Source organism: Crinia signifera, chromosome 12 (assembly GCF_055691185.1).
Source record: "Crinia signifera chromosome 12, ASM5569118v1, whole genome shotgun sequence".
Classification (NCBI taxonomy): domain Eukaryota; kingdom Metazoa; phylum Chordata; class Amphibia; order Anura; family Myobatrachidae; genus Crinia; species Crinia signifera.
The window spans coordinates 66,597,349-66,613,406 of NC_139228.1; the positions used below are offsets into that span (position 1 = coordinate 66,597,349).

At 46.6% G+C, this 16,058-nt stretch overlaps 1 protein-coding gene across 2 annotated transcripts in view; it reads left to right on the top strand.

The window, feature by feature from the left end:
• ATG2B (autophagy related 2B) overlaps positions 1-16,058 on the top strand; it is a 109,134-nt gene that overhangs the window by 83,922 nt on the left and 9,154 nt on the right. For both annotated transcript variants that reach the window (XM_083165953.1, XM_083165954.1), the window contains exons 28-36: positions 2,479-2,546; positions 4,244-4,414; positions 4,659-4,800; positions 5,041-5,243; positions 6,956-7,185; positions 8,183-8,291; positions 10,169-10,363; positions 11,861-11,962; positions 14,644-14,722. In XM_083165953.1, the coding sequence (XP_083022079.1) occupies positions 2,479-2,546; positions 4,244-4,414; positions 4,659-4,800; positions 5,041-5,243; positions 6,956-7,185; positions 8,183-8,291; positions 10,169-10,363; positions 11,861-11,962; positions 14,644-14,722 (1,299 nt within the window). The remainder of the gene's footprint in view (positions 1-2,478; positions 2,547-4,243; positions 4,415-4,658; positions 4,801-5,040; positions 5,244-6,955; positions 7,186-8,182; positions 8,292-10,168; positions 10,364-11,860; positions 11,963-14,643; positions 14,723-16,058) is intronic.

Consider the following 16,058-nt stretch of genomic DNA (forward strand, 5'->3'; position numbering starts at 1 on the left):
TATGGGTTCATTGGTTCTAGAGATATTTTTTTTATTTCTGAAATGTAATTTCATGGCTGTTCATGTTGTTTGAGGACAGATTTCTCTGGAACCAAATGGCCCAGTTTCACGGGACCAAAATCATTTGAAGCCTACATGTAAATGGGTCAGTTGGTTCTGAAGATATAGCTGGTTGTTTAAAGGGGGGCGGGGGTGGTTTTCTCTACCCCTCACACCAGAAAATGCAGTGACTAGGCTGGTGTAAAAGGGGCCAGTCCAGGAATGTCCCTGCCTGATCCTGGGACCAAATTCCTGGATAAGTGCCTGCATTTTCTGGTATGAAAGGGGTATTATTTCAAATAGCCGGGACCTACAGTGCTCTGAATACAGCCGGGCAGCCCCCTGCTCTCTGCCCGGCTGTCATTTCTGCCTGGCGGTTGCTGTCCCCCAGTTACCACGAGCATGTATGGGTTCTATGAGCACTTTTATTTACTAATACTTCAAAATGAATAATGCCTAAAATAATTATTTCTTTTAGTATAAATTGTCCCTATTCTGACGTATAGGCTACTTGCTGTCACTAGGCCCTTCATGTTGTCATTCCACATTTATTAGGGAGCTATGTACTAACACTAAAGGAGCCCATACACGGTTCGTTGTGGACCGGCTCCGTTCTGTACTATGCGATGCGTGCTCCCGCGCATCACATAGTACGGTACAAAAAGTATGTGCTGCACATACTTTTTGTACTAGGTACACATCGTATCGGATCGCAGTGCATGCACACTGCATGCACTAGGGATGCGATCCGATCCGGTGTGTGCTGTTTAAGTCCCAAACGGATCCGTTAAACGGACCGTGTATGGGCAGCTTTAGAGAGAGATTAAGTGGACATTGATAAAGTACCAGCCAATCAGCTCCTAACCGGCCTGTTACAGGCTGTGTTTGAAAAATGACAGGTTGGTACATAGGTTGTGTTCATTCGAACAGGTCTGTATTTTTTTTTCTGTGGGCAATAACAATTCCCTGTATGCATAAGCGCGTTCTGTGCTGAAGAGTAGGGAAGGGGACAGTCATGACCGTGATGCTAAACAACCATTGATGGTTGGAATTTCAAGCTCATTCCCTGTGTCAGAATGTGAATTTCAGGCTCATTCCCTGTGTCAGAATGTGAATTTCAGGCTTATTCCCTGTGTCAGAATGTGAATTTAAGGCTCATTCCCTGTGTCAGAATGTGAATTTCAGGCTCATTCCCTGTGTCAGAATGTGAATTTGAAGAATAAATAGACACTGATATATAACCATGGGTCCTCAAACTGCGGCCCTCCAGATGTTGTGAAACTACAAATCCCAGCATGCCTTGCCACAGTTTTAACACTCCCTTATATCAAAACTGTGGCAAGGCATGCTGGGATTTGTAGTTTCACAACATCTGGAGGGCCGCAGTTTGAGGACCCATGTATAATATGATATATAGGACTGTACAGTGCTGACAATGGGTATTTATTTCTTTCCAGCTTTTGCTTGTGGTAGCGACCATGGCTTTTTTTTTCTTGCGGTCCACACAAGACTTAGATTATTTGGCCCAGTGGCGATTTTGAGTTTGACATGCCTGGTGTAGATTAATATGATGTGTGACACCTGTATACTGTGTGTATATGGAGCAGAACAGAACTTGTATCGGGAAAATATCTTCAGCTGCTTCATTGTAGCGCTTTGTGCAGAGACTCAGAGACTCAGTTGCACACCAATATATACAAATGTCATAAATCACATTATTCAGCGCAGTCTCCTTGTGCGTCCTACCCAGAGCACAGTGCAACTCCACAAGCAGGATGAACTGAGACTTTTTTCTTAAAGGGGAAATCATTTACAAGGCATGGTTTTGCCTTGCAAGTGATTGCCCCTTTAAAAAGCTGTCCGAGTAGGACAGCATCACTAAAAGAGTCTACAGGATCCTGGTGCTCTGAAAAGGGCGGTTTGGCGCAACTGCAGCAATGATGCATTAGGATACATGTCCGTGCTTACCGGCATCATATAAAGCTTCATGATACATTGGAACTGTAGTCGTAATCATTATTACTGGCAGCTGCTAAGAACTTGAAGCAGCAGATGCTTTTGCGTGGGGAAGAGGCTGCGCTGACACCCCTTACCAGGGGACACGCATGCAAATGTGCCATCTCAGGTTTTTGGATCTAATTTTTATTCTCACCCCACAAAATGAAATAGCAGAAGGAGAACTGCCAAGCTCGCCCAATAAGAGGGTGTAGTACCTTGCCCTGCCACATTGATGGCGTTAATCACATTGAGATGAACTGGCTGCATCCTCTGCCTATTTCTGAGATATGCGACAAGAGCAGCCGCCCTGATTGGTAGAGAGTTACTTGTGTATTCACCAATCAAAGCACAGGAGTGAGCAGAGCTATGCTAAATTACTCATTTATAACTGATCCACATGAAAGAGTTGGGTTTAGTCTAAATGAAAACTTTACTTTCCAGATTATGTGCGTGTCTTGGACATGGGACTTTTAGAACTGACTATACTGGCGGTCAAGTTTGGAGAAAAGGTAATTTCTGTTTTTGTAACATTCAAATAGATAATGGGGGGTATTCAATCTATCTTTCTATTTCCGCCAGCGGAAACCGACAGCATTGGAGGGTGTTAGATTCGGCTTTTTTTAAAGTCAAATCTATTTTCTCAGAAACGGCCGTGGATTGTCAAATTCACGGCTGTTTTTCTAAAATCCCCGTTTGTTTTCGCAGATCCACAGACTTTCCAGCACTCGTCGGAAAATTGAATACTGATTATCAAATTACTGTTGGATCGGTCAAAAAGTCCTGAGATTCCAACTGTCTGGATGTTCCGACAGTCGGAATCCCAGATTGAATACCGGCATGTTTAACAAAGACCCGTGCTTTTACCCTCCCCAAAATAAATTAATAAATTCAATGGAGGGTATTGCCACCTGTTGTTCTCTGGGGATCCCAGCCCTGACCATCATCTGGCTGGACTTGCTGGCCAGGCGTAGGGCTGTCAGTGCGGCTGAGTGTACCGGGCTTTGTGTATGTGACAGCTGATTGGACTGTCCAATCATATCCCTCATATACTGCACATGACCTGAATCTCCAGGCTGTGTTCAGTCCACTGATTTTACAGCTCTCTCCTGTTTCTCCTATTTTTGGGTACTTGTATATTATCACGGCGCCCACTAAGCTATTTGCTTAGTGGGCTATTCTGCATAGGGAAATCGCATCGCATGGGCCATTGTAAGTGCCGATGCGATGCGATTTTCCTATGTAATGCATACAGTGCTCTTTTATTTATATTGTATAGGGTGTACAATGCCATTAGGCATACAATAATGACATACAAGGAGTTTTTAGGCACCCCCCCCACTATCCACGCCACCCCAAAGCGTGACGAGCGCAGCGGAACGTGGCCTCCGACCTTTTCATACCCCTACTATCCACGGCGGCGTGGAGTTGATTTTATACAGTATGGCGAGCCCAAAGCATGGCGAGCGCAGCGTGCCCCGCGAGGGGACGCGGAATACATGTAAAGTAATCCGTGGCCCCTCGCGGGGCTCGGTGCGCTCGCCACGCTTCGGGCACGGTGGCTCGCTGTGCTCGCCGCACTATATAAAATCAACTTCACGTTCAACTTCACATCGCCACACGCGGGGCTCGATGCGCTCTCCACACTTCGGGGTGCCGTGGATAGTGGGGGGGTGCCTAAAACCTCATTGTATGTCATACAATGCATACAATCATATTAATTGTATAGGTAATGTAATGCCATCGTACACCCTATATATGCGGGAGGTGCGATGTGGTGCGATCCCCCAGGGCTAAGAGAGCAGTGAATAAATTACATAGGAAAATCGGATCGCATCGCACGGACGTTACAATGGCCCATGCGATGCGATGCTATTTTCCTTGGGTGCCGTATGTAGGAAACTTGGGCGCCGTGATAATACACAAGTACCTTTTTTTGCAATTCAAACAGTCTGGTTTAAATTAATGGTCATTTTTTTTTCTTAATTCAAAAAAGGTCTACATTGAATGTTGAACGATGTTAATGTTCTTATTTTAAAGTGGCTCATCATTGGATCGGCTACTAGCGCTAGGGCTGTTGAGCCTTACTAGATGTTGGACTTGAAAGGGTTAATAAAAAAATTAGAGCAAGTTATTACTAAAATAATTTCCTTATATTTGTTTAATTGAGAAGGGCGAGCGTCATCCCAACTGTCCCGTGTTCTTCCAGAACAAGCCCCGGTTCGAGATGTACTGTTCTAGCGATGTGATTCATATCAGGACATGCTCGGACTCTTGTGCCGCACTGATGAACCTCATCCAGTATATAGCCAGCTACGGTGATCTACACCCCCCAACCAAGACCCAGACGTCGCCCGGAGGGCAGAAGAAAACCAAGAAGGTAAGAACCCAAGGAGGATCCTGGCACCCAGAGTATGAGGACTTCTGTGCCCCAAATAAAACTGGAGAAGACAATTGATATTTTTGTGCTCCTTTGTTTTTGTTGACTACAGTGAGGGGCATAGATGATCACTATTGTTGCTACCTTGGGTGCTACTGAATGTGCACATACAATAGTATTAACCAATGCTATCTGTTCACAAAACCTCTAATGATGGACTTCCTTTAAAATCATTATGTTGCAGACTGACACATCTCCGGGTTCTGGCTCCCGCAGGCCATTGCTGGCCGAGGCGGAACAGCAGATACTGCGCGATTTGATGAGTGACGCTATGGAGGATACTGACACTTACCCAGATGCCTCTCCAGTAAAACCGCAACTGAACGGTAACGTAATGCGGATTGGTCACCGGGCCTACACAATATGTCCACACGTGGGACCTCTTTCTCTAGGCCTTATTTTATTACTAACCAGCTTAACCCATCGGTTCCCTAAAGAATCTGTGACGCTGCTTAGATGTGATGTCAGGGACTCCCCACAATTCTATAGGCCACGTTTTTTGACCACAATATGGCTGCCCATGCTCTAGGCTGCCGGTGAACCAAAGCTTTTCTGTTTCTCTGTAGGGTTTTCGGAAGGCAAATCTGACCCACAGGAGCCCCCTTGCTCTGATCTTTTCCTTTTTCCGGATGAAAGTGGATCCACATTGGAGGAATCCAGTCCCACATTCACGTCGGCTACTCCTCATCTCATAAGTGACGCCATTCTCGACGTCCCACTTGAAAGCGATGACTTCTGCATCCTGTATGCACCAAAGACATCTGTGTCGGTGAGTTCAGTAAGGGGTAGATGTATGAAGTAGGGATACGGGAGGAGAAGTGAGAGCCAGAGAAGTGGCCCATGGCAACCAATCAGCACTGAAGTAACATCTATGACTTGCATAATATAAAATTCTACAGAGCAGCTGATTGGTTGCCATGGGCCACTTCTCCTCTGGATCACTTCTCCTCCCTTATCACTGCTTCATACATCTACCCCTAAGGCTTTTACCTGTCCAACAATAAGGGGACAATGATGGGATTTGTATAGTTCTGTTTTATTCTTCTCTCCGAATCCATTGATCGACATGGCTTAAGCCGTCACCTGAAATAGGTCGGCAGTGGCAAGGTCGACAGTCAAAAGGTCTACATTGCTTTTTCACTTTTTATTTGTTCTGAATGTCAACATGGCCCCCGTCTAAGGGGGGTATTCAATCGCCGGCGTCCATTTCCCCACGGGGGAGATGGTCGCCGGGCCCTATTCAATGCTGTCTTCCCCGACAGCACTGAGCAGGGTTTCTCGGCAGAACGGCCCGACTTTACAAGCTGCCGGGCTCGTTCTGCCGGTAAGTGATGAGCTGCCGGCTGCAGCTCGCCTCTTCCCAGCCGCAACTCGTGGCCACGCCCCCTCCTGAATACCGAGCTGACCGAGAACGGGACAGGGTCACGGCGGTCAAGCAAGCATGACCGCCATGACCTACACATTGAATACCCCCCTTAGTGTACCGCGTCCCCTCACATGGCACACTCCACTCGCCATGCCTGGGGCACGGTGCTTCGCTACGCTCGGCACACAAATGTTATTCTCCCGCCATGCTGAAGTGGATGGTTGATCATGAAATATGTATCAACCGAACGACAGTTTACCTCTCCTCAAACACAGGGGATCTCAGCCGGACGCTCGGGAGCAGGCAAGCGACTCCCTGCGCTTTAAGGAGCTGTCAGTGTCAGCGTGCTGCGAGACACTAGCGACTGGCAGCTCCGATGCGCGGTGGCTCGACTTGCTCGCCGCACCGCCCCAGCAGCCTGTGATGCCACTAGGGACCCAGCCAACTTTGGCTCCCCCTCAGTTCTATGGCTGTCCGTTCCATGGTAGTTCCAGTTGTTGTACATATCCCCCCCCTTCCCTGCTTCCACAAGTGATACGCAAGCTGAAGGAGGGAACAGGAACAGTGATTCTGGTGGCTCCTGATTGGCTGAGGCAGGTCTGGTATGCTGACCTCCTAGGTCTCTTGGCGGATTCTGCTTTCAGACTCCCTTTACGGCCGAACCTCCTCAGTCAGGGTCCGTTTCTACCTCAGGATCTGCCCTGGGTTCGATATGACGGGGTGGCTCCTGAGACCTCCCTCCTGAGTGCCAGAGTTCTTCTCAGGTTATCCAAACTACAGTATGTTTAGGTTTAAAACAGGTCCCAGCACAGCACCGGCCGCTATATAAATAGACTACAATGGGCTCAAAGTTTCTATCCAAACAGTCCTTAAAAACGGCGGCATTAGGAACTACATGATGGCTTAAAATGTGTTTCCAAAAAGAAGTGCCACCCTGCCCACCACCACATAACTGACCCCAAGGATGACATAGAAATACAATTGCAGTATAAGCCATAAGAAGGAGAAGTGTTTTTTTCTCCCATTGCTGGGTTCTGGGTGGTTCATTATGGTACTGTATGAATCACAGAATAATGACATCATTATCGTATCGCACGACTGTCTGGTTCTCTTAGGATAAGGACGAGGAGCCATGTGTGAGAAAGCTCGTTCCTGATCCAATCTTGATTAAAGAGAATTATTTCATCTCTCCTGATCGGAAAGCTGACAACAGCAAGGCCCCCCTGAACTTCCCTGTCCCCATCGTTCGGTATGTGGTCAAAGAGGTCTCGCTCGTTTGGCACCTGTATGGTGGTAAAGATTTCGGAAGTTCTCACCCTTCTACGTTCCCCGCTAAGCATTACATGTAAGTATTACCTGCACAATAAGCATATTATAATACTGTAGTGTTATAATAATCTGTATACTGTCTGTATAATAATAATAATAATCTCTATACTATAATACTTAAATTAACTCAGTAGAGGATGTGGATACACTACAAAGTGACTTAGTTAAACTGGAAAGGTGGAAAATGCAGTTTAACGTTGATAAATGTAAAGTAATTCATTATGGGAACAAAAATGAACAAGCTACAGTACTTATTGGCTAAATGGAGTAATTATAGGGAATTCTGCTGTAGAGAAGGACTTGGGGGTCATTATAGATGAAAAATTGGGTAATAGTGCACACTGCTCAAGTGCAGCAGCAAAAGCAAACCGGACACTGGCATGCATTAAAAGGGGAATGGATTCAAGGGATGCCAATGTGATAGTGCCTCTTTACAAGGCATTGGTGAGACCACACTTGGAATACTGTGTTCAGTTCTGGGCACCGCACCTTAAAAAGGACATAAATTTAATTGGAGCAGGTACATTGAAGGGCGACTAAGCTAGTAAAAGGTCTTGAATCACTAGAATACAAAGATAGGTTACCCAGGCTGAATATGTTTTCACTGGAGAAACGGAGGTTGAGAGGTGATATCATTAGTACTGTATGTTCAATTACAGGATGGGGAATCATACAGAACTGGGAGATGATTTGTTCACTAACAGGCCTATACTTAGGACACACGGGCATGTACTGAGGCTCGAGGAAAATTAATTCCATACTGAATTAAGAGGATTCTTCACCATTAGAGCAGTAACATTCTGGAACGCATTGCCGGTGTGGTGGTTACAGCAACTACTGTTAATGAACTTAAATCAAAACTGGATACGTTATTGGCCACTAAGGGAATCCTATAGATATGACTTACTCAAGTCAGTAGTTACAAGTCAGATAGGTTGAACTCGATGGACTAACGTCTTTTTTCAGCCTTAATTACTATGTTACTTGTGATTTATGGTCTTTACTGTCTCCAGGAGTCCTCACAGCTCACCGTCCAGCACACCCACAAGGCGATCCAGCAGTTTGGTCCGTGGGGGCCGTGGAAGAAACCAAGACTTACTGATGGAAATCCAGCTGACTAAGGTAACCGATCCTGCCGGCTGCTTAGTTACCATACACCGCCTGCTGACTCCTCCCCCTCCTATGGCAATACAGGAGCATTATACCGGCACATGATGGCATGTGGATGATTCTTATTATTTCTGCTGCGTCTCTGATAGATGAACGGGTTCTGTTATCTGACCTTTCCCATTATCATTGACCTTTGCCGGCTTCTGTCATTCCTCCATATAGCTATCAATAGAAAGCCTAGGTCAGGTGGAAATAATTATCACCCGTGTGGGACAGGGGCACAAGCCGTCGCGTGTAGATTGCGGCTACCTACAGGTCACAAGCTGAACTGTAACTAACATTCACACGTTGCTACATAGTAAAGCTGAGCAAACACTACAGTAATTATGGGACACTAAAAAAATGTATTCTGAGTTGTAGGTGGCCTCACGCAGCACTTTGTTTATTTTTGTGGATTGCGCCACTCAGTCGCATTCCACGTCCTGTGGGCACCGTTACGTGTTACTCAGAATTAGTCACTAACGGAACTGTTCAATTAAGCTTCATAGTTTATATTTCATCATATTTTGGCTAGACAAGCACGACGATAATTTACCGCATCAATACAGTGCTTGCAGAAATAAAGTTATCTGCCCTTCATCATCCCAGGCTATAAATACTGTATTGCTGGAAACCTAATCCAGAGTGTTTAAACAAGTCCTGAAAGTGCTGCAGTCCTAGATATGACCACCAGGTGGATACATAGCCTGTCTTGTATATCATTGTGCATGTATTATATGGTATCCAGTGTCTGACCCTGTCGTACTTCCCATTCACTACGTGAGGAAGTGATCGTGTAAGTGAGGAAAGGAATAGCGTGTGAGAGTAGAGGGCCCTACCCGTGAGAGCTTACGGTCTATACTGGAAATAAGCAGTCAGTGGTGACCCATAGGGGTGAGTCACTGAGCAGGGACAATAGTGGTGGGGTTAGCAGGACAGATTAGTTTTGATAATAAAATGTTTTTTTTTAGCTCGTTTGAAGCTTTTGCAGGGAAGTGGAAAGTCTGATTGGGAGAGGGGGAGAGTTCCAGTGGTGAGTGGCAGTATGGTAGAAACTTAAGAGGCAGGAGTGGGAGGAAAAGGGTGGCAGTCGTGGACAGACAGGAGGATTGAAGTCAGAAATGTAGGGAAGAGGATTAGGTTAGGACTTTAAATTGGGTTCTGTAGGAGAAGGAGGACCGGTGTAGGGCTTGGCGGAAAGTGGAGGAAGAAGCCGTTTTACTGGAGCGGAAGCTGGACCAAGCAGCAGCACTGGGGACTGACTGGAGCGGAGTGAGGCAGGAGTCAGGCAGGTCGGATAGGAGGAGACTGCAATAGTCCAATGAGCGGATGAGGGTCTTCATTGCCTCCAGGGAGAGAAGGATGATCCTGGAGATATTTTTGAACCAGGAGAGGACCAGAGCGTGGAGTTAAAGGGAATTCTGAAATGGCAGCAGGCTTGTGGGATAGAACATGTGGTGACACTGGCAGTGTACAGTGTAACGTAGGTGCGGGGACTCAGGAGGGGTTATTAGGTATAAGAACAACTCTACAGACCACTTGTAGAAAATGAAACCTTAGCACATAGATGTTATTTTCCATCTGCAGAGAGTAAAGGAGTATTATACATTATAATAATCCAGTTTACAAAAGTATGATGTTGTCTATACAGACACTTTGGAGAATACGTGGGTGTTTGTATTTGTGCTTAGAACATTTATTTTGTTCTTTGTCACTTTGGCAGCTGTACTGTTAATAGAATTCTGTTTTGTCACATTATTCTGTTTATACTGGACGAGCCCCTCGCTTTTCCCTGTAAGGTGCAATTTTACTGGTTGCTATTTTACTAAAGGTGTCGTCTGTGCGCACAGGTAAAGTTCCAGCATGAAGTATACCCGCAGGCTGATCCGGAGACGGAACCGATGCTGTTGGAGCAGCCGGTATCCCGCCAGGTGTTCATTGTCCAGGATCTGGAGATCAGAGACCGTCTGGCCTCTTCTCAGATGAATAAGTTCCTGCACCTGTACAGCAGTAAGGAGATGCCGAGGAAAGCGCACTCTAACATGGTAAGATCTAGCACGTGCTACCCGGGCAGTCCTGGTCCCAGCACCGGTGCTTAACCTCTAATCGTCTAAGGAGGAGTGGGACTCGCCCTCCGCATGCAGCTCAAAACTGCTATGGGTGAGAACCACTGGCCCTACGGTCCTAGAGCTACAGGAAACCCAACTGATCACAGCCCGCTACAGTTGGTGAGCTGCTTGTAACGCTACAGCTGGCATCACAGGTATTGAAGTAAGAATGCTGCAGCTGGGGCTGCAAGAATATTATCTGATGTGTCGCAACCAGGCATAAAGCTTTCAGCGAGTATTATGCAACTCATACACAACAGCAGCTAAAGGATTTAATATGTAACCTTAATAATCCAAGTGTTCGGCCACAGCTTCTGTTTTGACATCGATATAAGGAAGTGAACTGTGTTTATCCGGTTGTTACATAACATAAGAGAAACACATGTCCAGCTGCATTAATGGGGCCTGTTCTGTATCTGTCACATTATCTGCATACTGTGGCTATTTCCGTAGTCTGGAATAGAACAGATTTTCTTCTGGTTGCCCCATACAAGCAGCCAGGAAGACTCCGTGTCGCTGTGCAAATCCTAGCTGCTGCCTTGTTCTCATGAGTAATTCTGCCGTTACCCAGAAACCACTTTTCTAGGCCAGTGGTTCTCAACATCGGTCCTCAGGCACCCCCAATGGTGCACGTTTTCCAGGTCACCTCACAGATAGACAGGCGCACTAATTACTCACTGACACATTTTTGAAGATCACAGGTGGAGCTAATTATATCACCTGTGATTCTGTGTGGAGACCTGGAAAACGTGCACCGTTGGGGGTCCCTGAGGACCGAGGTTGAGAACCGCTGGTCTAGGCCATAGCCATTGCCTGTTATCTGTTGTTTTACTGTATCTGAGCCGGATGATTTCGAATCAGGCCTGGCCAAGTTGTGAAGTTGTAATCTATAGCTTCGACATATTGTGTTACCATGGAGTCCACAGAGATCACCATAGGAGGCACTTTGACACCTATTGGGGATTTGCTGTAGCATAGCCACACCCCTTCCTGCACTTTGATTGGTGGATGGCCAGTGCCATCCGCATTCAGTGTCTGTTACAGGCCATTCATAAATAGGAAACACTCCGCCTCCTATTGCTAATTTTGCATAGCCACGCCTCTACCTGCACTCTGATTGGTGGAGGCTCACCTATACCTGTTGTAGCTACTGTTATATGACCTTTAGCTGCATGGATGTGGGGTCCTGACCAGCTGCTGTGTAACCCAGCTCTCTTGTTGTTCCTCATTCCTGGTCCTCTCCCCAACTCTCCTCTAACAATAGCAGATTGTAACAAACTGTACAACACAGTTGCGGCAGAAAACATGGTCTGTCATCTCCTCTGCCTGCACATCACGGCTGCGCACCTAATGCTCTAAGATGTGTTGTACCCCGACACATAGCAGACACACTGCAACATTTAGTTTTCCAATACATATTGTTTATTTTTTCAGCTTACGATCAAAGCCTTACACGTGCGCCCGGAGTCTGCCCATTCCCCGCAGGAGTGCTGTCTGCGAGTGACGCTCATGCCGATCCGCCTCAACGTCGACCAGGTGAAGTAGAGTGTACAGTATGGGACAGTTATAGTTATTACGCAGTTAGGTGTTTGCCCAGCAGAGGGCAGCAGTGCTGCAGGTATGCTGCTCACACTGCTACATGTGTGCACCGTGATCAGGGATGTTGTACAAAGCACCGCCCTCTTCTGCTAAACTTCACTCATCGCATTTATGCTTAAAGGCTCTGTTTAATGTTATATGTCCGGATTTGTGCGCTGCTTGGCAGGAACGTACACCTGGGTAATATAACTGGGCATGCCGGCAGTAATGGAGTACAGTTTGGAGGTATTCGGTGTAGCGGGTGTCCATCAGCCATATCATCCAGTGCCTTGTGATTGGCTGATTGTTCATCATTCATTAATGTCGCAGTTACATTACATCTCGCTGCAGCCGTCCATTCACATTACTTATTTGCAGTGTCTGATTAACCAATAGGCTGCAGCCTAAGGTGCCAGGACTGTGGGGGGAGGGGGGTTCTCCTGTATCCGGGCCCTAGATTGTGATAGCCGCTCAGAACTGGCTTTGGCAGTATGACAGCATGGCGTTTGGTACATGGATTCTTCAGCGTTAAGGTCTTGCTGTCCTCGTTCTAAGACCACGGAAATCTAGTGGTTGGATACAGTTCACATAACATTCCTTATGTAAGAACTGGTTAACGGACTTTGGGGGTGATTCACGTTGGCTCAGTAAGCAGCATACATTCACGCCCGCCAGGCGAACACACAGGCCCCCCCTTCCCCGAGAGAACGGCGGCACTTGCCTGAGAATGTATGTGTACGCTCACACATCCATCCGCATGCCAGTGTACGGGATCAAAATCATTCCATGGTCGGCGGCCGTCTAATGATTGGTCCACCTGTTCCCAGTCTGACTTTTATTTACGAGCGCCTGGACGAAGAAGGGACGGCCAGCTGCCATACTGTGACGCCAGCTGTCTGCCCTGAGTCTGCGTTCATATGGGGATGACCGTCTTCATGCTCCAGCCCCTGCTGTGCGCGAACGCCTAGGTGATATGCATGCGCAGACCGGTAACATCAGTCCTCGGACCCTATTCTTATCTTTACAAGCCAACGTGAATCACCCCCTTTTTTGTAGATCTTGTAGAACCGTATTCCATTCTCTGTACAGCACTGAGTAGTCTGCCACACTATATAAATAACAAGGGTCATCTCTGTCTCTGTACAGCACTGAGTAGTCTGCCACACTATGTAAATAACAAGATTCATCTCTATCTTCTCTGTACAGCACTGAGTAGTCTGCCACACTATGTAAATAACAAGGGTCATCTCTGTCTTCTCTGTACAGCACTGAGTAGTCTGCCACACTACCTAAATAACAAGGGTCATCTCTGTCTCTGTACAGCACTGAGTAGTCTGCCACACTACGTAAATAACAAGGGTCATCTCTGTCTCTGTACAGCACTGAGTAGTCTGCCACACTATATAAATAACAAGATTCATCTCTGTCTTCTCTGTACAGCACTGAGTAGTCTGCCACAATATATAAAGAACAAGATTCATCTCTATCTTCTCTGTACAGCACTGAGTAGTCTGCCACACTATGTAAATAACAAGGGTCATCTCTATCTTCTCTGTACAGCACTGAGTAGTCTGCCACACTATATAAATAACAAAATTCATCTCTGTCTTCTCTGTACAGCACTGAGTAGTCTGCCACAATATATAAAGAACAAGATTCATCTCTATCTTCTCAGTACAGCACTGAGTAGTCTGACACACTATGTAATTAACAAGGGTCATCTCTATCTTCTCTGTACAGCACTGAGTAGTCTGCCACACTGTATAAATAACACAGGTCATCTCTGTCTTCTCTGTACAGCACTGAGTAGTCTGCCACACTGTATAAATAACACAGGTCATCTCGGTCTTCTCTGTACAGCACTGAGTAGTCTGCCACACTATGTAAATAACAAGGGTCATCTCTATGTTCTCTGTACAGCACTGAGTAGTCTGCCACACTGTATAAATAACACAGGTCATCTCTATCTTCTCTGTACAGCACTGAGTAGTCTGCCACACTGTATAAATAACAAGGGTCATCTATGTCTTCTCTGTACAGCACTGAGTAGTCTGCCCCACTGTATAAATAACAAGGGTCATCTCTGTCTTCTCTGTACAGCACTGAGTAGTCTGCCACACTGTATAAATAACAAGGGTCTTCTCTATGTTCTCTGTACAGCACTGAGTAGTCTGCCACACTATGTAAATAACAAGGGTCTTCTGTATCTTCTCTGTACAGCACTGAGTAGTCTGCCACACTATGTAATAACAAGGGTCATCTCTGTCTTTTCTGTACAGCACTGAGTAGTCTGACACACTATGTAATTAACAAGGGTCATCTCTATCTTCTCTGTACAGCACTGAGTAGTCTGCCACACTGTATAAATAACAAGGGTCATCTCTATCCTCTCTGCACAGCACTGAGTAGTCTGCCACACTATATAAATAACAAGGGTCTTCTGTATCTTCTCTACAGCACTGAGTAGTCTGCCACACTGTATAAATAACACGGGTCATGTCTGTCTTCTCTGCACAGCACTGAGTAGTCTGCCACACTATATAAATAACACGGGTCATGTCTGTCTTCTCTGTACAGCACTGAGTAGTCTGCCACACTGTATAAATAACACGGGTCCTCTGGATCTTCTCTGTTTGCAGGACGCCTTGTTTTTCTTAAAGGATTTTTTCACAAGTCTTTCTGCAGAAGTGGAAATATTGGTGACGCCGGATCCCGAAGGTAAGTTGCGGCGTGGACCAAGCTCTTTATTGTATTGATGTCACATGGTGTTCTGACATCTTAGGTCAGGAAGACACAGAGAAGAGTATGGAGCTCGGTATTGGGGACCTTTAGGGGTTTACTCTGGTTCATTCGGTTCCCGGCGTATTCGCACCAGGGGAGAGATGTTTAGCCTCTGCGCATGTGTATATTAGCACATGCGCTTGTGCAGGGCTGCTGTTCATACGCCTTCGGGGACTTGCACAGTCACCATGGACGCCCGCATGGGGACGATCATTGTTTCCTGGGCATAACCACAAAAATTGCTGCGTGCGACCAGGAAAATGCTGGGTGCCCCCATGCGAATGCAGGCGGACAGGACATCAACCGACCACCCCGTTCTCAGACCCAGAGGGCACAAAATATAGGAGAGTCAAGACTGACTTGTATTTGCGAACAGGGGATGATCGGCGACCATCAAATGATTTTGCCCACAGGGCAAGGGGACGTTAAATGGCTCGCTAAGCAGTGATTTTTCGCTGCTTAGCGAGTTAACCAGAATCAGGCCATTACTTTTCAGAGTACAGTCCTATTTACACTTCTTCCCAACACTGCACAGCACACGGTCCCCTATAACGTGCCCTGCATGTAATATACTGCACAGCACACGGTCCCCTATAACGTGGCCTGCATGTAATATACTGCGCAGCACACAGTCCTCTATAACGCGGCCTGCATGTAATATACTGCGCAGCACACGGTCCCCAATAACGCGGCCTGCATGTAATATACTGCGCAGCACACAGTCCTCTATAACGCGGCCTGCATGTAATATACTGCGCAGCACACAGTCCTCTATAACGTGGCCTGCATGTAATATACTGCGCAGCACACAGTCCTCTATAACGTGGCCTGCATGTAATATACTGCGCAGCATACAGTCCTCTATAACGTGGCCTGCATGTAATATACTGCGCAGCACACAGTCCTCTATAACGCGGCCTGCATGTAATATACTGCGCAGCACACAGTCCTCTATAACGCGGCCTGCATGTAATATACTGCGCAGCACACAGTCCTCTATAACGCGGCCTGCATGTAATATACTGCGCAGCACACAGTCCTCTATAACGCGGCCTGCATGTAATATACTGCGCAGCACACAGTCCTCTATAACGTGGCCTGCATGTAATATACTGCGCAGCACACAGTCCTCTATAACGTGGCCTGCATGTAATATACTGCGCAGCATACAGTCGTCTATAACGTGGCCTGCATGTAATATACTGCGCAGCACACAGTCCTCTATAACGCGGCCTGCATGTAATATACTGCGCAGCACACAGTCCTCTATAAC